The 23,327-nt window shown below is 48.7% G+C and overlaps 2 protein-coding genes across 3 annotated transcripts in view; one reads left to right on the top strand and one right to left on the bottom strand.

Annotated features, from left to right (window-relative positions):
- Positions 1-4,662: 4,662 nt before the first annotated feature.
- Positions 4,663-21,510, bottom strand: LOC119096747 (WD repeat-containing protein 86). 2 transcript variants are annotated; one of them, XM_037219659.1, is made up of 10 exons: positions 21,475-21,510; positions 17,884-17,981; positions 13,214-13,348; positions 10,053-10,174; positions 9,185-9,330; positions 8,530-8,703; positions 7,549-7,674; positions 5,878-6,052; positions 5,173-5,347; positions 4,663-4,897 (listed from the first exon to the last, which is right to left on the bottom strand). In XM_037219659.1, exons 2-10 carry the CDS (start codon positions 17,949-17,951, stop codon positions 4,720-4,722), a joined length of 1,299 nt encoding a protein of 432 aa, XP_037075554.1. In that variant the 5' UTR covers positions 17,952-17,981; positions 21,475-21,510; the 3' UTR covers positions 4,663-4,719. The 2 variants fall into 2 exon arrangements, with proteins under 2 accessions (XP_037075554.1, XP_037075555.1); XM_037219660.1 differs by lacking the exon at positions 21,475-21,510 and adding an exon at positions 21,433-21,466.
- Positions 18,520-23,327, top strand: part of LOC119096748 (uncharacterized) — a 28,025-nt gene continuing 23,217 nt past the window's right edge. Inside the window, exon 1 of the mRNA XM_037219661.1 lies at positions 18,520-18,608. The gene's annotated coding sequence lies outside the window, so the exon portion shown is untranslated. The remainder of the gene's footprint in view (positions 18,609-23,327) is intronic.

The following is a 23,327-nucleotide window of genomic DNA, read 5'->3' as shown; positions in this document are numbered from 1 at the left end:
AAATGACGGAGACTGCCGCACAGACACCAGTTACATTAGGATGCTCATCGTGCATGCGTGCGTCAACCCAAGGGAAATATTTTACCGTCAATTGTTTGCCGTCAGTTGTTTACCGTCAATTGTTTGCAACTCGATGGAGGCAGCTGCTGAATCGAGGATCAAGTCAACACGCTGGACAAACCTCGTGTTTACGCTAACGTCTACCATTGGTGGAAGGCTGGCGATGGTAAAAAGCTCATTGATCCACGGAGTCCGCTGGTATGCATTATTAATAGCCTGCACCTGTCGCAGGCCCACGACCGACGTCAGTTGTGCGTGCGCTGGATGTGTGGTGGACCAGAGGCCATTTCCTCCACCAGGTGGTTAACAGGACTGGTATTGCTGCATTTAGGCGGCGGGCGTCTGCTGACGCAGTCTCCTCGATTTCTGCTGCACTTTGAATGGCAGCCTGCTGTGGCGCTGCCAGCAGTATATTGGCAGATTGCACGGAGTTTGACCTAATTCTAGTAGCCAGCCTGCTGTGACGCTGCCAGCAGTATATTGGCAGATTGCACGACGTTCGACCTAATTCTAGTAGCCAGCCTGCTGTGGCGCTGCCAGCAGTATATTGGCAGATTGCACGACGTTCGACCTAATTCTAGTAGCGTCAAAACAGCGGCGACATCATCAGTGTGCCTTTTACAGGACATTTGACTCGATTGACATGGTTGACCGCCGTGGGCAAAATTGCAGTGTTTTTCTGGATTCCAAGCCATGTAGGGATAGCGGGCAACGCTATTGCCAACGCCATCGTAAAGCCGACCACTCGTGCGTCTTGCACACATCTTTTCAGCTCCCATCTAGGAACGTCTACCCAGTCATCACAGCTTTCTTAAAAAGAAAATGGCAACGCTGCTGGGACGACGAGAGCAACAACAAGTTTAGGACGATAAAGCCACTGTTGGGTCTTTTCGCCATCTGGCTTGCGAGCGGCTTGGTGTGAAGAGGCCGCTCTGTGTCGTCTGCGAATAGGCCATACTTACGCGTCACATGGATATCTGTTGTGTGGTGGCGGGAAACAATCCCGTAAATGCGGTGCACCGTTGACAGGTTATCATATGTTTTACTCCTGCTCACGTTCAAGGAATGACGACTGCGGCGTTTTGGGCGAAGTACGTCATGTGTGGCTTAATGCGACGTGTTGGGCAACGACTCTTCATTGTCACACTCAAGCGAGTTGTTTTCGTTTCTAAGGGGCATGAAGTTTTCAGCTGTATTTACTAAACAGCTATTATGGGGGCAATATGACCTTTGATGTCGACGCGCCCTGAAATATCAAATCATCATCATCATTACATCAGCGGCTCCCAGCCTAACTGGCAGCATGTATGTAACAAGATACGTTAATGAGACGTTTAGGCCAAGAACCTATTCATCATCCATTTGACCGATTTGTACGAGAGATGACATAAATGCAAGGCTGGGTTTCAGCCAGTCGGCTGACCGGCTAGAGACAGACTGGTCGGACCCACGCGGGGGCAGCCAGCCCACCCGTCCAGCCGGCCGTCTTGGCGAGGCTCGGCCACTGTTGAAACATACATGTGCGTTGATTCTAATCGTGGATTTGAGATGAATAAATTCGCTTTGTTACCCATTCAGCTTCGATTACAGAACGCCAGGTGCTCTACACCTATTACTCGCGTTTTATTAGCAGTTTTAAAAAATCCAACGTCAACTACTAATTGTGATCACGTGCGATTATTACGTTTCGCTACAGCATAGCCGTAAACCATCACCCTATCGGAAAATTGCTAGGTGTAACCAGGAAAGTATTCAAATTTGTGTAAAACGAGTAGAAACACGGAAAATAGCCTTAACGAAAGGCTTATCGTTTATCTTAGGGAAAAGCCAAAGTCGTCAATATTTTGTTCGTCATTTATTCTAAGGTGCATTAATCGTACAGGCTAGTGAGGAGTTACCCAGGCAACCCTCTGGATAACGCACCGTGTGAAAAGACATTGGGAAATTGTGCAAGCCCCAGTAGACCTTGGGATGATTACCGATATTATGGCAAATCGATTCTGTGCTTGGTATCTTGGGTTACACATATATTTATTTGTTGATGCGTGATGCTGGTGATGAAGTATAGTGACTCCATTTTCCACAGAAAAGTGAAGTCAATTTTGTGAGCCTGCATTCCCACCGGTTACCACCTTACCGCAAAATCAGCTAGGCCAGCTAGCCGCCAACCTGAAAACCGGCTAGCCAGCTAGCCGCCAACCTAAAAACCGGCTAGGCGGGACCGAACTTGATAGGTAAATGACATGATGTTGATAGATATTGCGCTGGCAGGTCAATACTTGCCAGAAGCCTCTCATCGAAAATATTGGTGCGCTTAAACGGTGTACATCTCACGGTCAAAAAAGGTACACTAATGATATTTGCATTACATATGGTCCAATGTCCGGAAAAAAGTTATCCTATTTCTTACACAGAACTTGAGAGATAAAGATGGTTTGACACATCTTACTAAAGTAAGTTAGCTCTTTTATATTTGCTATTCTATATCACGACATTTATCGAAGGTTTGGCTGGAAAATAGTAGTTATGGGCAAAGTTGACTAACAGATTCATCCCGTGTGTTAGGGTTGTTTTACCAACAGGACGACGGAGAGCTGGTTTTGTGGCCGAGTCTTCCAGGCTTAACAGAGGTTAGTCGGCTGGATACGACGTGGTATGGGCGCAATGGGCAATGGTTTACGGCAACAATGGGTGGGGTGGGGCGGAAAACTCCGTTTGATCCCTTGATATCTTAAAAAGTATGGCATAGAACTTAAAAGCAAGCAAACATAGAACTTACAGGGTAGGCAAATCTCTATGTTAACTCGGTTGTGTGAGATTTTAAGATCTCCAAAGCATTATCTTCGGCCGACCAAGATCAAACAGGGCAAAATGGAAATCACTGTCGGAGGTGGCCTCATATTTTCCTAATGCAACCAATTCTAACTTAAACTCCTTTTGCATACATAGGGTCTCTCAAAATCAGTTTAAGACAGTGACCTCGCTGCATTTAGAAGACCAAGTTAACAAACATATTATGAAATCATTTTCGTGTTTGAATTTAGTAAGCGTCAACAAATTCCGCTGGGAGCAAGTTCTTTAAAGAGAAAAAGGCCTCTAGTGCGTCCGTCAAGTAGTCAGCACGAGCAATCTGCCAACACCTTCATGATCAAGGTGTTCAAAGTGGGAGTAAAAAACTGCACCGTAAGACAGCTTTTTTGCACTAAAAAGTTGTTTTGGTTTATCTCGATCGGATCTTCATAGCTGATCAAAAGCTAATATACTTAATTGTGATTATATTTTAAACTGCATGATTGTCAAAGAAACCATCTCAGATTTGCATGTCTCCGTAAAAAAACGTATGACGGAAGTTCCCAGAGGACGAGGAACGCATCGCTCTGCACTCTGGCGGCCTTCACTACCGGCGAGGCACCAACACTGTCCTTAAGCTGTCCCACTGCATCAAAAGTGGCCTGTTTCTCCGCGTAGTCGCCCGAGCGGGCTGGTATATCTCGCCGCTGCTGCAGTGCAGTCGGCGGTAGCAGCCGTTTCTTTCACTGCGGACCTCCCCGCCATTGGATGTGGACCTCTGGCGGGCCGCACACAGTATGCGGATGGCGAACAGCCTGCGTACCGTTGGTGCTAATTTTACGAAAGTGTAGGCCTTGAGCATAGCTACAAACTTCTGACAAAACCCTGCGCAACTATTTCAAAATGTATTTTTAGATTGGTCTGCCTATGCACTTTTATGCCTGCGTTGGCAAAGGTCTCCTACTGTTCTGCCTATGTCAGGTCTATGGTCTCTGTCCGTCCCGGTGGCTCAGTTGGTTAGAGCGCCTGCCTTCCGATCCACCCACCCGTGGCTGGGTGGGTTCGAGGCGCTTTAGGGCGCTCGCTATTTGCCCTTGACAGGTATGGCCTGCGGCCGGTGGCAGCGGTCGCGCTAAAGGTCAATTGACGTCAGAGGGCGGGACGGACCGTGCCGGGCACTGCAGGCACGTTAAGCTTTCGCCACTAAATTCTGCCGTTGCCTGGGATTGCGCGATCGGATGGTGGGGGTCAGAGCTCACACAACAAGCACTGCTTAGTGTGAGCGCTGTTCCCAGAAATCCATCCATTCAAAAGGGTTCGGACCAAATTTATAAAGAAAAAAAAGTTCTCAGAAAAGTTGTCTGGTGAACATAAATTAATATATTTTCCTTTTGGACATCCCATGACGTTTTTTCTTCCATATTTACGGTCTTACAGCATTGAAAATAAACATTAAGCTTTCAGCAAAAAATTACATATCTAGAAGCCCGTGCATTCTCAAGGCCACTTGCACCTAACAGTCTTGGCAGGTGTCCTTTCAACGCGGCTGCATGTCATGCCCACATCCAGAACGACAGCGTGCTTCTCGCGCGGCTCCACATCCCGCAGCGGCGTATTTTCCTCAAACACAGGAGACAGCACGTTCTATGTATTCGTTAACGGTGAGCGGCGGCGTCCGTGCCGCCCCTCGGCGCGGGCGGCTACGGTATCGGGTGCCCAGCTCTGCCCGCCGAGCGCCGCGGGGCAGCCCGGAGGAGGCCGGCGCTCGCAGCGCCGCCTGGCGGCCGCGCGCCGCGACCACGCCCCTGCCCAGCCGGAGTCTCGCGCGGCGCGGTCGGGGCGGCGGCGGCCGGCGGCAGAGGCCGCCGTCTAGTCCACGTCGTCGATGCCGGCCAGCTCCAGCTCGTACCCGTGGATGTCGTGGTCGTGGCCGGCGCCGTCCAGTCGCCGCTCCAGGTCCTTGATGCGTCGATCCTGCTCCTTGAAGTAGGTGTTCTCCTCTTCGTCCGGTTCGTCTTCCTCCTCCTGTTCCGGCACTGGGTCGTCACTGCCGGAGAGACGGCCCATGAGTGCTGCCGGTCGCCTATCTACTTTCTTATCAATCAATCTGCCTTTACCACCCTCCGCAGAGCTCAGGGCTGATTATGACACGAGACTAGCAATGATGCGCTTCAATTTGTACTGGTAGAAGAGCACGCTCGTGGTCAAAATGCGTGACAAGCAGCTAGGTTTTGTCTTAGCAGTGCGACACAGAGGAGGCGGGAAAATCGAGCGAAACTTCGGAACAGAACTACAAGACCAGATTTTTGGTCGGCAACTTACGCGATATCCTTGGCATCCCAGACTTTCAGCGCACCGTCGTTGCTGCCGGTGTAGAGCTTGCCGTCAATGTACTGGATGCAGTTGATGGCTGACTCGTGACCCATGTAAGTGCGCTTCAGCGCTCCAGACTTGGCGTCGAAGGCCCGCGCGTTCGTGTCGCCGCACCCGGTGAACACTGAAAAAGTGGCCTATCAGCTCGCAACACGGCAGTTTCCGTTACCGCTTTAGTGTGCCATTGAATACCTGTCAAACGGCCGGCGTGTGTGTAACGCCGCGCCTGCAAAAGCAAATAACATCTGAAGCAAGACGTGTGTGCGGAAGACAATTTTGTCCATTCGTTATACGTTTTCAGTTGCGTAACAAAATCGCATACAGTTATCTTTGCTCAATCCAATGTGATGTCCCTGAATCCGATCCCGCGAACAGAATTGTGGTCCCGAGGGGCCTGGCTCGCTCCCTGGCCTGCCTGCCTGGCTCGCTCCCTGGCTCGCTCCCTGGCCTGCCTGGTGTATTCGGCGCAAGATTGTCACACTGCTTCAGTGTAAAATATGACTGCATTTTTTCGCAATCCCAGAGCTGATAATGGTGATTTGCGGCTGATGATTTGCGGATGGTTTAATGATAATGATGATCTAGGGCGCTAGGCCCCAAACTGAACAGCTTGCTCCAGGCCGCCATCCCGGTCGCCAAAGACAGGGGCCTCACCAGCGCCATCGGCCACCTTGAGGCAAATGACCGAGTGCTTGTGCGTCTTGTACGTTCGCGTGCACTCCCCAAATGCGGTGACCCAGCAGCGGGCCGTGGTGTCGGCCGAGCCGCTGTACAGCAGCTTGTTCACCACCTGCATACACACGATCGACTGCGTGTGCCCCTCCATCGTCTGGAACGAACGGGCAGCCAGAGTCAGCTGAGGCCAAGTCGTCCATCTCTGGTTCAGCATGCATATTGCGATATGTGGTTTCTAGTGATTTACTGCTCATCAGAGAACATTGTTGACAAAGTCATTGCCTAGAAGCCTCGGTGACCAGATGTGTGAGTACATTTTTTTCCTTTTGAAGAGACCATAAGGAACTTTTAATACGCACTAGGGTGGGAGTTAAATTGACCCCCGAAGGTTTTTCCAGAATGGTTTTTGAACGACGCGGCGAAGCTCCGCCAAATTTGGCATAGCTGTAGAAAATTGAATAGCAGATCGTTTGACATAAAAAATTTAGATGTTCCTTGTACGGTCGCTGACCTATGACAGGTCAAAGTCAGGCCATGTTTCAGCGAGGGCAATTTCTAGACAATCGTCCAATCTGATACAATAACGGAGTGTTTGACGAAGCCATACATCTCTGAGACGCTTTCTTAGGCACTACAAATATTGGATGAGCAAATTACGTTGACCTAAGGTCAGGTATGAAGATCAGACCAAGGTTACAACTAACCTGATGTATTACTTTAGGACTTGCTGTATGGGATAGTTTGCGGTGCTCATTTCGAATTTATTGACGGCAGGAACCGCATTATACATCTTCCATTGACCTCTCAGAGGTCAGAAAAGGTCATTGACCTAAGATGACTCGGGTCCACATTTTGTTTTAGGAACATACTGCCTAGCGTAATCTTTGTCGCCTATTCAAATGCAAAACTCAGAGCAGTCTGGTATGATTTTGGTCACCATGACCTTGAAAGGGTCAAACAAGGTCACTGACCTCAAACGGGCTTTTGACCTTTTGCTTAGAAACAGCTTCCTAGGTTCTGGGGGCACCCTTGGAGGCCAACCTAGAATTTGACCTTGTTTGACCTCATTTGATCTGAAGATTATAACCTAGCGAGCTCAAACTTCGACTAAAGTGAGTTCACGTACAGGCCAAGACACCCTGCAAATTTAGTGTCTCTAGCTTTCTTAGTTCCCGAGATCTTAGGGGAGGGGAAGGGGTCAAATTGACCCATCACCCGAGCAAAGGGCATCTAGCCGGCCACCCGGGCGCGTGTTAAGTCATGTCATGTAAGACACTTCGTAAAGCGACTTGTATTTGAAGAACGGTGCGAGGATAGTAAGACTCATAATTCGGTTTAACCAATTCGCTTCTCAGGCAGCTCGTTATTTTCAGTACACATTGTTCAAGCATTCTGTTACGCCCCAGGGCGTTACAGACTGTGTATGTTATCCAGCGTTATTGGATAATGAACTGAAACCACTTCAAATAATCCCTCCCCCCCCCCCGCCGTGTAGAAGTCGGGTCTGCCAGGCGATATCGCTTGGAGTATAGCGCTGTGAGGTCCACATCACCAGCGCTGTGAGGTCCACATCAACACCCTCGGCCTGACTCGGCTCTGAGCTCGACGTCGCTAACTGTAAGCATCCAGAATGATTGCACCAGGGCTTACTCGGTGGCAGACGGCAGATGGGATGTCCCATATCCGGATGGTGCGATCGGGCCCGGCCGTGAAAAGGGTGCTGCCATCCCTGTCGGTGGCCATACACGACACGGGGGCCGTGTGGCCCCGGAACGTCTGTAACAGCGCGGAGTGCGTGGAGCGCCGGTCAACCCGGGGAGCAGCTCACAGAGGGAGACGGCACAGCGCTGGAGGGCAGGTCTGCATGACATATTGTTGGGGTGAGACCGTCTGAGAGCTACGGGGTTGATGAAGCGTGCTAATAACAGTACAATTGGCGGCACATAAAGATATCACAGTAATGACAACGTATGTATGTGCAAACCTAGGTGTACATTGCAGCGCCATCGAAGTCTACTGGCCAGTACAACGCAAAACAAAGCTTAGGGATGCCTAGCTCATGTTTATGACGGAAGGACATTTATTTAAAAGACACAGCCGCGTGGAAGAGCGAAATGGATGGATGCGATATGATGTGGGGAGGAAAATATTGCAACGCACGCAAATTGAACACAATAAGCTCGGTGACAGTGACTGGCAGGCTGTCATTGTTCAAGAACAAATTCACCCTGCTCATGTTTGTGTCATGGGAAGGGATGAATTTCGATACATATCATATACATATCTTCTCCGTACGACTTATTTTGCGCTACCACCGGCCGTCGCACAGTCGTTGCATAACTGCAAACCAAAGTAACATGGTATATATACATATATATATATATATATATATATATATATATATATATATATATCACTGATGCACCTTATGACTCAATAGACATGATCTGGCCCCTCAAATCGCACGCCATGTAGGCCTCCTGTAAAGTCAACAGACCTGCTGCTCTGACTTGCTCTCTGCTGGTCAACAGATCTGCTGCGTTGACCTGAGACCTGCTCTGCGACCAACAGCTGCCAGGTCGGTCAACAGAACCCACGGGCTGTCTTCCTGCAGCAGCCCCGCTTGCTCACCCTGAGGCAGGAGCCGGTCTCCGAGTCGAAGCTCCAGGACTTGGCCGTCTTGTCAGTGGAGCCCGTGATGAGCAGGTCCCCCGGCTTGATGGTGACCGTATCCGCGTCCTCTTCGTCCGCATCGACATCGTTCGCAGGCAGAAAGATGATAGGGTAGACGCCACCCCGGTGGCCCTGCGGTAACACCAATGCCACTCTATGTCACGTACATGTGGTGAAGCAGCCTGACCTCTGTACCTTCTCAGGAGGCGTGATACCTCTGTGGAAGCAAATGATACATAAATGCATCAATTACTTGGAAGGTTCGTCCACAGGCGAGGTACTACGTAAACGATTGCACGCGGCTGCTGATTCAGCTTGACCTTGAGTCACGTAATGTGAGTACAACAGCTGCTGCAGCGCACACATTTGTTCGCTTCATTTATGCCATCTTTGGATGCCTGCAACTGCCATGCAATGACACTTAAAAGGCCGCTTGAATACCGCGCAACCAAAAACATGATTGCACTGTATCATTTAAATCTCGAAAATGTGTCCTAAATGATACACATATTTCCCAAAAGCTGCCATCAATGCCACCGTTCCCGCCGTGCCAGGTATCGACAGGGCCTCTCCAAGTGTCTACTGTCCAGCCCCTGCATGCGAGAGAGCCTACCCTAAACACGCGGATGCAGGCCTTGCCCTGGCTGCCGTCCACGATGTCGCTGGTGTCGAACAGCCAAGCACACACCGTCTTGTCGTAAGACGAAGAAAAGATGAACTCCCCGGTGCAGATGAGCCGGCTGATGCGCGACTCGTGGCCTGCGGGGATGGGGAGGGGGAGGGGGAGGACAGGCCGGAGGTCAGCCGAACACATTACCGCACGTCACGCGTATTCACGGCTGGGCCTGTTTCGTAGGCTGAGCGTGCCATGACGCAACTGCGAGTTGAGGCCATGGGTGTCGAGCTGATCCACATATGTCATGATGAAAGTACGTCCTAGAATGAACTACAGATGACTTTGTCACCGAGCGCAGTATCGTTATGCATCAGCCACAATGAAATGGACGGACACCACACCCGGCGACATTCATGTCTCGTGTCGTAGAGACGGCTTAATTATGCTGGACAAGCTATCAGTGAGGCCCATCTACAAAAGCAGGACGACTCGCCACTCAGGTATACCGCACGCAAAGTGAAGGTTGCCTGGTGCCCTGTAGCTAACAGAGGAGAGCTCACGATCAACGTGTTTGGGGATTGAAGTTATTCCGATTTTTCGTCAGTTTTTTTTTCGTTGGGTTTGTTTGAGGTACTGCTGGTGATTTGACCGTTGTAAAATCCGTCTGTTCCAATGAGTGTGATTACCTCATCTTGATTTTTCTTGCCAGCTCTTTCGTTACATTGGTTTCATGTGGTGCTCTGATCGTGATTTTTCTCGCCAGGCCTTTTGTTACCTTGCGTTGATGTGATGCTAGTAATACCATCATGGGTAAACACGTCAGTTGCGTGAAGTCATTGCCGACGCGCTTGTGGCGTCACCTCACCTTCGTATGTGAAGAGGCACTCGCATGTGGTCATGTCCCATTTCCTGATGGTGGCGTCGGCCGAGCCGGTCAGGACGAACGTGTCTGACGACGCCACGCAAGTGATGTAGCTCGTGTGGCCTCTGCCGAACAGGAGCCATGTGTGCAGCTAGCACTCCAGCGCAGGCAACGCTCTCAGCCCTCGTGGCTGCTCAATAACCCAGCAGTGGTATCACGCTAAAAGCCAAATCAATAGCAACGACACGGTGGGGATGGGTTAGCGTAATATGTTAAGTTTGCAACAAACGACGGGGCCGACTTTCACAACGCTTCCGTAAATGCCAGCGGCGCGATGAGAAAGTACGATGAACTAGGGTCAGGAATCCCATCTTCACGTGTCTCCCTTAATCCACCATCGGCCCACAACGTCGAACACTCGAGCAAGTGCGACCTTGAACAAGCCGCGTCTAGCTAGCCTTTCCCGCAAGTAATCAGTCTGAGCTGTGGTGGGTCGCGTGCCTGACCGTGTTGCGTCCGTATAACGCAGGGTGCATAGGCTCGGGTACAGTGGTTCGACATGAAAAGTTCACGGAGACAACCAGATATAACTAGTTTATACCAGTTTATAACCAGAATCCAGTTTCTCTTCGGCCTCGGCCACCCTATTTGTAATGGGGGGGGGGGGGGGGGGACACGGCTCCCAAGGCTTCCACTGTAATTGCGTTACTAATGTATTCCCTGCGGCATATGTCTGCATTTGTAATTTCTTTGAAGTCCATGTTCGACATCGGCTCCCGAGTGCTACAGAATGAAGTAGATACCCAAGCTTTCACGGCTGTGTTTTTGCTGATAAGATCAGTGCTAAATTTTCATTTACAGAGCCCAGCCATGTGATTATTTCTTTGGACCTTGCTGCCACTACGCCCACCCAGTGATGTGCGCAGCAGACAAAGCCGGCGTGAGGTCCACTGCCTGGTCGATACTCGTATGCCCAGCAACCCGGTAGTGCATGCAAACACCGCACATGGACGACAGGCAAAAAAGAGCGCATTCCCCTAATATTCATGAAGCCCCATCTGTACACTGTTTTTTTTTGCAGTAAAAAACCCCATCCTATTACTATTTGAATGTATTTTGCCGCAATGATGCATTCAAGAACTCAATTGTCGTATTTTCGCTTAATAAAAGTCGCGGAAGTCATGAGACAAGTGCAAATCGATCTACAGCTGTTTGGTAATGCATAATACTGAGCCGTTGGATTCCATTCGACATGCACATCAGGTTTTTTAATTTCAGTTCAAGACTTGCGTAATACTACATGTCTTTCATAATGCCTTTCATTATGACCCGAAGTCATGACCTTGAAAATAGCTGATTGGCAGTGAATAGTCTGTTCCACCCATCAGTATGCCGCGTTTTCGATATAAAGGTAACATTCAAACAGCATCTATTACGACTTGTGTCCTGTTCTTTACAACGTGTCATACCAAGTCCAAAAGCCCATATCTGGTTGTGTTCATGTTTAACCAAAATCCATCGCTGCTTTTCTGAAAAAGTTTGGCGGATGGTTCGTAACATTCACATATTCATTTGATGCCAGAAGATAATGATAACCAGCTTTTGTCTGGCTTTGAATAGCACTGTTTGACGTGGAATGACAGCGTCCCAAAAAGCTGCGTGACGGGGACAGGGCAGAACGAAAGTTTGCGGAATCACACCCTTCTGTCCAAGCGTTGAAGTCACTAAAATAGTATAGCCGACAGCTCCATAGGCAACGACAGGCATGTAACCAACAGGTATACAGGCAGCGAAGGTGTATAACAAGTGATCTACGGTAGAAACGGTAGTAATAATGAGAAACACTAAAACGCTGTATTAGTAGTGGTCTTCCTGCCTTTCTTTGCACGTACCCGATAGCATGGAAGCACTCAGTGTATATGCTCACACAAGAATGCCAAGGGTCAGACGGTGCGTAGTCTCATCCGCTGACCCCAGAACGTTCACCTTGCGTTCGCTTAAGTAAAACGACATACTCCATTTCAACTCTATCAAGATTCGCATGCAAGTGAGGTCGCCGAATCATTCGGAATGCATCGATCCGGGAATCTCGATCTATCTTCTGTGAGCTCAATCGCGTGAGCCCAGACACTCGGCACGTACTTACTCGAGGACGCCCATGCGGTCGACGCGTACTAACTCGAGGACGCCCAGACACTGAGTGCGTACTCTCTCGAGGACGCCTATACAGTAGGGGCGTACTAACTCGAGGACGCCCAGACACTGAGTGCGTACTCTCTCGAGGACGCCCAGACACTGAGTGCGTACTCTCTCGAGGACGCCCAGACACTGAGTGCGTACTCTCTCGAGGACGCCTATACAGTAGGGCGTACTAACTCGAGGACGTCCAGACACTGAGTGCGTACTCACTCGAGGACGTCTACACACTGAGTGCGTACTCTCTCGAGGACGCCCAGACACTGAGTGCGTACTCACTCGAAGACGCTACACACTGAGTGCGTACTCTCTCGAGGACGCCCAGACACTGAGTGCGTACTCTCTCGAGGACGCCTATACAGTAGGGCGTACTAACTCGAGGACGCCCAGACACTGAGTGCGTACTCACTCGAGGACGTCACACACTGAGTGCGTACTCTCTCGAGGACGCCCAGACACTGAGTGCGTACTCACTCGAGACGCCTACACACTGAGTGCGTACTCTCTCGAGGACGCCTATACAGTAGGGGCGTACTAACTCGAGGACGCCCAGACACTGAGTGCGTACTCTCTCGAGGACGCCTATACAGTAGGGGCGTACTAACTCGAGGACGCCCAGACACTGAGTGCGTACTCTCTCGAGGACGCCCAGACACTGAGTGCGTACTCTCTCGAGGACGCCTATACAGTAGGCGCGTACTAACTCGAGGACGCCCAGACACTGAGTGCGTACTCACTCGAGGACGTCTATACAGTAGGCGCGTACTAACTCGAGGACGCCCAGACACTGAGTGCGTACTCACTCGAGGACGCCTATACAGTAGGCGCGTACTAACTCGAGGACGCCCAGACACTGAGTGCGTACTCACTCGGGGACGTCTACACACTGGGTGCGTACTCACTCGAGGACGTCCAGACACTGAGTGCGTGCTCACTCGAAGACACCCAGACACTCGGCGCGTACTCACTCGAGGACGCCCAGACACTCGGTGTCGTCTGTCTTGGTGCTCCACATGCGGGCGGTGCAGTCCTCGGAGCCCGTGATGAGCAGTGAGCCGTCCTCGCTGAGCGCCATGCAGTTGATGGCACCCTCATGGTCGGCTGCCGGCATGCCACGGTGCTGAGGCGAGCACTTCCCCCGGCACGCCACGGTGCTGAGCGCGAGCACTTGCCCTCAACACTGTCACTGTCTGTCGGGCCCGCTGGTACATATGTGTGTAAGCTGGAGATAAAGCTGACATAACACGTGGGGCGAATAGAGGTTGGGAATGCATAGCAATCATGGCCACAACAGGTAAGGCGGCAAAACATTTTTGGAGAAATTAAACAGACATCTAGTAATGTTTCCCTGCTAATGAAATGCATAGGATATCATTTCGACATTGGTGTGCGACTCGAAGAAAACTAGAAACTTGATGCATGAAGAGAAGCCTTAGCATTTTTTCCACGTAGTTTCGGTTTGGGATCAAATACATATCGTCTTATACAAAAGCCAGTCACCTCAACACTCCGTACATACATTAATATGTCATATTCACTTCAATGTAGGCACAAAAGAGCCGAACCTATGGATGGTATACACGGCTCATTGGTACCTTGGCATGCAATAATTCCAGCCTGCTGGCAGGAATGGTGTTCACGGATTAAGGGCTTTCTGCAGGACCCCATATGCAGCATTCGAAATGCAAAGAGCAGTTATTACCTGCATTTGTTTGGTATTGGACATGGCCCTGATATTTTCCACTGCACATGCAAATGAGGACCTTTGAAAATGTACAATTTTGCTTAGTTTTCCTGGCAGAGAATAAAAAACGGCCTGTCCTCGAGGTGTTTGGCTTCTATTTGTTTTGGCTGTGCGCATGCTGATAGAAGTGTTGTGGCGGTGCATGTACAAAACCACAGGTATCAGGTAGGACTAGGGCTGGCCGTCCGCCTTAGTCTGTGCTAAATAACCAAGAATATAACAGCACTGTTGACACTCACCTCCTGTGAGCGCACGGCAACAGAACAAATAGGATTACTATCACCCGACTGGTAGCAGTGGTAGCAGTAGCAGTGGTATCAATCCACCAGACGCCGTCTGGGCCCTAATCTACGCATGACGAGTGGTACAAAATGAACCGTACATATCGGAAAGAAAAAGTGCTCAGCTTGCTGTCAATCAATGTACAATTTTGTCGTGTTTCCGCCGTTTGTCTTCATAGGCCTGTCCAAATTGCGACATTCATGATTAAGACAAGTAATTAAAAAACGGCACCCCTTCAACGACACGCCACAAATGCTATTCTGCGCGTGCCGTGTATCTTACGTGCACCTGAAATTGACAGGCACTTTATGATATTATACGTGCGCCTGAAATTGACAGACACTTTATGAACTTTCTAAACATGAAACAGGACAAAATAATTTCCCTGATTATGCTTGAAACAAGCTTTTCGTTAGTGCATCTGCGCGCCTTTTTGAAGTTTGTAACGCTGCCCAATAGAAATGCACCACAAATTGAGCTTCATGGCTTTGTCAGGCCAAGAACAGCATTTCGCGACCTTTCAAAGCTCTGCTGATTTGCTTAACGTGGCCGCTGTTTCTCTGTCTGTAGCTATGCATATACGACAAACAGTTATGGAACACACGCTGCCACGTAACGGCTGACATTGTCAATTTATTCTGTTACTGCCTTTTTCAGTTCAGAGATCAGGTGACCTTAAGTCTGCCCGTGCAGTGATAAGTTATGGGGCTTAAGTCCACTCCACAGGTCATCACGCACGCCATCATACTAGATGCACGTTTCTTTTCACTACTTGTTTGTTTTCCTCCAAAAGGCAGCCTTTGTCGGCACTTTGATGACCTCGAGGGTAATCATCTCCTCTTCATCGTTTGATGCACGTCCTGATCAAACAAGGTCTGTCGCAGCCATTTTACTAACTGGCTAGCATGGATGACCAAATCACTCCGATGACTGTCGCAGCCATTTTACTAACTGGCTAGCATGGATGACCAAATCACTCCGATGACAACGTGAATGAGTCCCTAGATGTGAGACTTACCACTCTAGCTGTCATCATCTCATCGGTTTATTTGAACACGAAACTCGGCAACATTTGAAGACATATAATCCATGCTTTACCCCCAACCGGCACATACACAGCTGTAATTGTTTGAGTAAACAACGTGCAGAACATTGCAACAGTAGTGAAATACAACAACCAATAATGAAGCACTTACCTCCTGGGAGTTTGCAGCAAGAAATGGGGCACAGTTACATTCAACATCGTTGAGTGTCTGAGTAAGACCAAATCACTGATCACATAAGCTCTAGCGTTATAACCGGAAGAAAGAGCTCGGGCTTTTGAGTATTTCATTTAGTTATTGTATGGTGCACACGTCATCATCTTCCACGTATTTTTGTGGACATTTTTTTAAGTGTGAAAGTTTATTATGTGTGATAATTAAAAAAATGTTGATACAATTGTTCAAGTGATAAGATAAGGGATGCAATCTTTTGAGGTGTGAAAATATTGATATATTTAAACACGGCATACGCACACGGAACAACTGAAGCAGCCTAACGCATATCACCAACCACGAAATAAACAGCAGCCATGCTTATGGTAGCCATTAAGTATACTCGAAGAAACGCATACCAGACACAATTCCCTAGCAAAAGAAAAACTGACAGTTTTTTAGCCTGCTGAACCGCTCGCATATTTGCCGGCATTGCCAGGGAGCTGCCCACTTTTGAATATCAAAACTTCCCAAACGCAGCGTTTGAGAGGGCACACATTTGTATCTTAGGGGCGCCATCAGCATACCACTAGACTTAGCAGAGCGATGATAGACCACAGTCACACGAAGCCAAGCCAAAATATCTAAATATAAAAATATACAAATATTTTGTCTAAACATATCGAAGACGAGTTTTCGGCGCTGGATCTTCTTCAGGTCTACGCCCTGACAAAATGACTGTTAAACACTTTATTCGCGCGCTAAAGAAGCATGCAGCCTAGCGATATGGAAAGCCGCCGAAAAAGCTCATTATACTAATGATAATATGGAACGCTGGCTATTAGATACATGAATACCGTACACACACAATATTTGCCCACGTGCATGTCCCACATAACCCTTACATACTACTTACATCTCACATCTGACATGCTGATTTTTCACTCATACATCTTTATTAATCCAGGCTCTCGTCGATGGTGTTATTGCAACACACACATAAAGTCATCAGGTATAATCAATACATTTCACTCAATCATAATCCGCTGATCAGTGCGCAGTCCAAAAAAGCAAATTATCGCTCGACGCATTGCTGAATGCACTCGTGGTTATGCTTGGTGTGACCCATATGATACTGGTGCGATAATTTTCCTTGAAGATGTTTGAAAGCTCGGTACCGGCTTCCTATGTAGAACACGCCAAGACTGTGTGGAGGAACTGGGGTTGAGGCTCGGTGAATATTTCAGACTGCTTACTGACCAGCGGATCGTGTGTGAGCGAACCGTATTGGTTAAAGTTGACTTGCTTGGGTTTGCATGCTGCGATGAAGCCAACGACGAGCACCTGAAGTAATGAAGATGATGTGTGGAAATGAACATTTAAGACGTTTGTGTGAAAAAAGTTGTGTAAGATAAATGTTTGGAAAATGTGATGGATTTGAGCTACGCATGTATCCAATAGCCGGTGTGTCTCATTGCTATTTGTATAATGATCTTTGTCGGTGACTACCCATGCCGACAAGGGTGCATGTTGCTTGAGCACGCGAATGTAATGTTTGACAGTTGTTTTGCAATAACTCAGACCCGAGGAAGGTTTAGCGCCAAAAGCACGTTTCGGATATTTCTAGATAACGTTAGATATCATGAGACTGGGATTTAGCAGGACCCTGCTATGCTAACTCCGAGTCTCACGCCGTCACGAGTCTCCAGCCAGCACTCCGCTGTGTATGACTAGACTTAAGATTTATGACATTAGATGTTAGATGACAAGTGTTTGAACTTTAGATGTTCGCTGGTGAATCGTGCCTTTGAGTGCTTTCTGGTGGTTTCTCCAAACAACACTCCAGCAAATGGTAAAAATGTGTATTTTAGCGTCTGAGAGCAGGCTTTTAAAAAGCCCACATGACATGGAACCTTCTCATGGCGTCATTGCAGCTGTCGGCTGAGTGCCTTTTAGGCATCGTTGTGACAGAATAAATATAGCAGAAGAGTTTTAGCTCCGAAGTTGTCTCAACGGTATAATGACCCAATGAGTAAAACAGGCTTCGCCCTAAGACTATACCACCCCAAAAAAGTTGGCAAAACAGGTTTCCAAACCTTCGATGCTTAAATCGGAAACTGCGGGGGCACGACGCCATCATACATTTGCTGGTGATGAAGCAATTATTGGTGATCTTCGGACTCAAAGCATCGGGGTCTACTAAACAAATAAGCCAACAACATTCAATCTCCCAGATGTTGGTGGAAACGTGACGTACTGTTTGGTTGCAGCTCGCCTACATATCACTGGCTCGCTGAGTTTTGCGTTTATCCAGTGTAAAATTTACTACGGCTAAACGATCATCAGACACATTTGACGGCGTACAGGTGGGTCAGAGGTTCGACTGTATGTGACATATTTTGGGATGGGAAGCTTACCTAGGGACTCCTTTTCATAAATACTCTTCCCATCTTTATCGGTTTCTTTAGACGATCTACATCCCATGCTCGTACGTTCCCTGGTCGTCAGGAAAGCCTGGAACATCACATCATCATCAGAAGCCTGCAACATCACTGTCAAATTTCACTCACCAGTGACATGTAGCGGTTGTACCTCGCACATTCTGCTTCCTCAAAGCCAGGAATGTAGTTTCATGTTCGGTTGGGCGTGGCTTCGGCCTCCTCAATCTGGGCTTCAGCCTCCCCCCCCCCCCCCCCCCAACGTCGGGGAGGAAGTGAAAGAAATCCGGAGGGAACCCTGTTTGGCAGCATATTGAGGGGTCAGGCTGGGCAACTCTTCACTTTTCAGCCCCGAACTCATTTTGCGAAACTACGCTGCCGATTTATTCCTTACAGTCGTTTGGCCGCCCAAAGGCAGCCAAAGGTATGAGGCAACTTGGAGCACCGTATTGCGGTATAGTATATCACTGCATGCAGATGTACCTATGCCATCTAGTGGATAAAAGCATAAGCTTAGCTTGTAGCACCCAACGACACAAAAGTGAAAAGCTCTTGGTATGCACCACCGCAGAAACCAAATAAACACTGGATGTGGTGAAGGCGGTTGAGGGTGTCGGGGACGCATGCTGACGGGATAAGTCTTACGGAAACTTCATTAGTGCACTGTTTACGCGCGTCATTAAGCTACCTGGCGTTTAGGCTGGTGAGTTATTGCTTTGGCATCTTCGATGTCACGATTTATGGCCTGGATATTTTGTATTGTACTGGATTTGATCGCATTTCATTTTCGTCACGCCCCGGCGCGCAACCATGATCCCGTTTTTTGTGAAGGGGGAAGGGGCGGGGGGGGGGGGCAGTGCTGTGATCTCCCCCATCTCTTCTGGTCCGTTGTTAAAGTTGGCTTTTGCGTGTTTACAGTTTTTCATGACCAATACCAATAGAAGACCACAACGCCAATACAAAGGTGACGTTTAACCCTCGCTCTGCGAGAAGAAGGGATGGGAGCTAAAAGTCCACCTCCTAACGGAATAATATCAGAACGGTTTTGTGCACGGCGCTGAAATTTCGGGTGTTTAAGCTCACATTGCTTTTTGCGCATGTTGCGAAATTTTGGAGCTTTTTACCTGGGTAGCTCATGTTTTATGACCTTTATTGAGGTCTTGGCATTGACATTTTGCTTAAAGACTACAAACATCGCTTACGTCTCGTTGAAACTGCACTTTAAAAATGCTTTCTGGATTGCTTTTTTCATCTAAGTCATTGGAGCGCGCTACTATCCTACTGGTATCTTGAAAGGTGAGGTCACCAAAAGCCAGACCAGGTCAAACTTCGACCCCTTTCACTTGATTTGGCGCTGAACGTCGTGCGATTTCAACCTTAACCAAGCATACATTACATTCCGATAAGGCGTCTCCTAACCCTGTTCTCTCCATAGATAAGACTTCAGTTCTTGATAGGCGCTTATGCTAATGTAACAATCTCATTCATCCCTTTGACGCGATCATGGCATACGGCAGGTCAAATGTATCGGTGTCCACTTGGTTATCTGACAGTCTTCCAAGAACATTTTGTCGTATTCCGCATTATAACATGATTACTCCCTGAAGTGACAGGAGCGGCTTATAAAAGGCTGATTTGACTACTTTGACGTGGTTTGACATATGAAGAGTCACATTTACCATAGGTCAGACACGCCCATGTGATGCAGTTTGGAGAGCATTCCAATGCCATTTTCTGCGTAGCTCTAGCATCCTCGATTTTCGAGACCTTACGCGGGGCAGAGGGGGGGGGGGGGGGGGGGGGGTACTTAGCTCCCTCCCTCCCTTCCTCATAATGACAGGACGAACGTGAACCAAATTCCTGAATGCGATGGTTCAACCCAGTGTGAACGCAACGTTATGAAAAAGGAACAATCGGGAAAGCTTTAAGCTGATAATGTTTCGCAGCTGCAAAAATTATGACTCATAACTCCCCTCCAAGACAAACATTTAGCCGCTTGATTTGCGTTCCTTGTAACATAGTTTTCACCGAAGGCTTTTCCCCCGTTAAGTTTTGCGGCTGTGCGGTGCAATAAAGAGTTCCGTTTATGCGTTTCAATACACGTCACAGTTTAAGCATATTTTTCTCATTAGAATCCTGACACTAAAATTAAAATTATTAGCTTAGAGCCTGAAGGAATCTACAACCGTGACCAAATGATCAGCGAAGTACAGTTATGCATCTCATATTCATGTTTAGCATCAGTGCGCACCCATTTTTCAATGGCTCCCTAGCCTCCCCGCGGACTACTGACTTGCCAAGTGATCGACGGTTGACCGGAAATCAGTCTTGGCCGATTTTTTTTTGACCTCCCACGCATCGACCTTATTTGGCCGATCGCCAAAGAACCGCCAATAAATTGGAGTTTATTCGTGTACTCTGACATCAAAAATATAGGGGTGTAGGATTCTGTGACACGGCATCAAGTGGCCTGACTGTTTTTTCTGGTCTGCTGACAATCACGCGGTTCGAAGCTATGCGTCTGAAGAAAGAGAATCGGACCATTCAGTCACGCATCATTTGACGACGTGCTGCCTAATTTGAGGATTGATGAGTAGAGTAGCCAAGTGTAATGACAAACCTGAATCGAGTGGTAGAGTCCATCGAAAATCATGTCAATCAATCAAACCAATCATCAAAATAATCCCATGTATTGTTATCTTAGTTTTAAGATTTGGAACGACCCAGCAAATCGCCTGTGGAATCCATTGGTGGATGCTCCGTATAGATTTATGGGATGATGTCGGACATTACCCCAAAATGCTATCCTGTACTTTTCACTGTTAAGGGCTTCTTGACCAATTTGAAGGGATTTCGGAGTGTGCGGTCGTGAACATCTTTCGGATTTGTGATTTAATGATCTCGCGCTTGGGCATATTCACTTTCCACGAATTAGATCAATCTATAGCTGCTGGAAAAAGATACGAACTCGACTGCGTTAGACTGGACATTTTCAAAAGATATCGACTAAGAGCTGAGTTGTATTTTCTGTTTACTACCCACTTTTCACCATCGTTTCGGGAGGGGGCAGGGCGAAACTATAGCAGCAAACAACCGTGCCGACACGTCTCGGAATTAGAGGATCTCGTTATGATATGTAAGGCTTAAGAACAGCTTTTGACGGACAGTTTGTCCAATAGTGCACTGCTTCTTGGCCACGTGTGACAACTATGACTGCAGTGAACTCGCGCCTGCCAAGGGAAGTCTTGACTCGTTGCAATGGCAGATATGGTCGCCTGGCTCATGTCTTGGAACGAGGAAATCGGCTGTCGGGGTATCAGGCTGGTGAAAAAATGAATCCCGAGGCATGCGTGACACGCAGGTCGTAAACCAATCACTCCGGGTGCAATGATGCCCTGCAGCAGCGCACCAATTTACACCTCTGACCGCACACAGCAGGCGCCAGTCTGTCCACACTTGCCGCCCCACCATCGCCCCCGACCCGGGCGTGGACCCCCATCCTGCAGCCACACGGCCCCCACACTCACGCCGCATGAGCCAGATGGCGTCGACGGCCGGCCGGCACTCACATGCTCGCGCGCGGCGCAGCCTGTCGCGGCACGTAGGACCCGCCGCCGCGGCAGAGTCTGGCGCGCCGTCGCCTGCCGCCGCTGGCCGACCGCAGCAGCCGCTGCCACCGCCACCGCCATGGTGACCAGTCAACAGCGGCAGGTCGATGCCGCACCGGCCGCGCCGTGCCCCTGAGAATGACCGGCCGTGAAATAATTAGGCGGCGCGGCCGTTAGCGGGGCAGCCTGGCTGCTGCGGCGGGCTGGGCATGTGCCGCTGACCCGGCCGCCACGCTGGCTTGAGTGGGCCAGATTTGGGGCTGAGGTGACAATCAGCACGGAAATAACCGCGACCAGGCGGAGGTATCCTGGCATGGCGTCCGTCTGAAATGTACATCGGTACTTAATATAAGAAAGGCCTGCAGCTCCTAAGATTTTTCGGCACGAGTTCGGCGTTCTTATGCAGGTTATCAACCTTCAGGATACCAGGAGATACTGGCTAAACGACGTCAGAGTGCAAACATGGATGCGTCACAGACACCTTTCAGATACATATCGTCCACTGATCTTTCGCCAGACATCGGTGGATGATTTTGTATAAAATTAAAAGAAGCATTTAACGTATCCATGTTGCTAGCATACTGATATGCCAAGTCATTCATGCTGGCACCTTGTCAAAAACCCGACAAATTCTTTTGATCTCGAAACAAAAAAGGGCTTGTTTTTGTGACTGTGAAAAGAGGCCTATACGGGTGAAGTGGCAATCACGAAACATCTGCGTAGTTTTTGGTGCAATTTTTCGGTATTATGTATATACGGTATATATACGGGTATTATGTATCACTAATCGTTAACGTGTGTAGTGATGCTCAGCAACGCAATTCACTGTATTTTAACCTTAAATCTGAATTGTTCCGAGGTCAGCATGAGCTCAAAGCTGTTATGATGAGTAGACCATCGTCACTATTTCAGTGGACGCCGGCTAAACAACGCCGTAATGCTAAACAACGATAGTTTTGGATGTGCTCAGTATTTTGACCTGTGCTTATCATCAGGGGCGATATAGTATGACGTCACGTAAACAATACCTCATAGTCACTGAAGGTCGCCAATTCAACTTAAGAACTTTGAACCCGTAATGCCGAAGGACCAGGGAATGAAGGCCATTCTTTCTTGTACCAAATTTTGAATCCTTTGATACCCGTCCCCAGGTGATCTTTGTCCGACTTTGAATGCCACAGTGAACGCAAGTTAACTTCATTCACAAGTAGCACCAACATGTTAACTGCTTTCAGAAAACCTGCTTCTGACAGCGTGCTAACATTCAGGACTTCCTTATCAAGGGGATCCGATATATGATAATGCTAGGAGACTTCATGCTTTGTCTAGCTCGCAAACACCAGATGACGTATGACAGAAGTGTGTCCGTTTTTACTTCCGGGCTGGTTGTGAATTCCAATCTATCGCTATGCGACGTTGCCGGCCTGGGTAAACATAATAAATGCGCGCTCAAATGCCCAGCAAAGCGTGCTGGCAATCAGCCGTTATGGATTATATTTCCAAGGCTAGAATTAGGCCGTTCTCTAACCTTCACTGGGACACACATGGCTTCGACCGCCCTATTTACCAACGGTTCTGACCTGCATGCTGCTGCCATCATTTGCAGCGGTTTTGAATAATAATTTGGGAGGGATAATTCGCATTGCTGCGTTGTGAGCTATCGCTTTGCCATGGAGGTCACGGTTAGTTTCCCCGTGGACACAGTTGATTTCCTCTTACGCCCGCCCCCCAACGTAAGGTGCCGTCACTACTTCTGTCCTGCCACATGAATTGACGGCGTTCCGGTGGTCCGCGGCTGGATCTCATTAGCTAAG

This window comes from Pollicipes pollicipes, unplaced genomic scaffold (genome assembly GCF_011947565.3).
Source record: "Pollicipes pollicipes isolate AB1234 unplaced genomic scaffold, Ppol_2.1 Scaffold_4295;HRSCAF=5057_pilon_pilon_pilon, whole genome shotgun sequence".
Classification (NCBI taxonomy): domain Eukaryota; kingdom Metazoa; phylum Arthropoda; class Thecostraca; order Pollicipedomorpha; family Pollicipedidae; genus Pollicipes; species Pollicipes pollicipes.
Note: the sequence above shows the minus strand (reverse complement) of the source record. Positions and strands in the feature narration are given on the sequence as shown.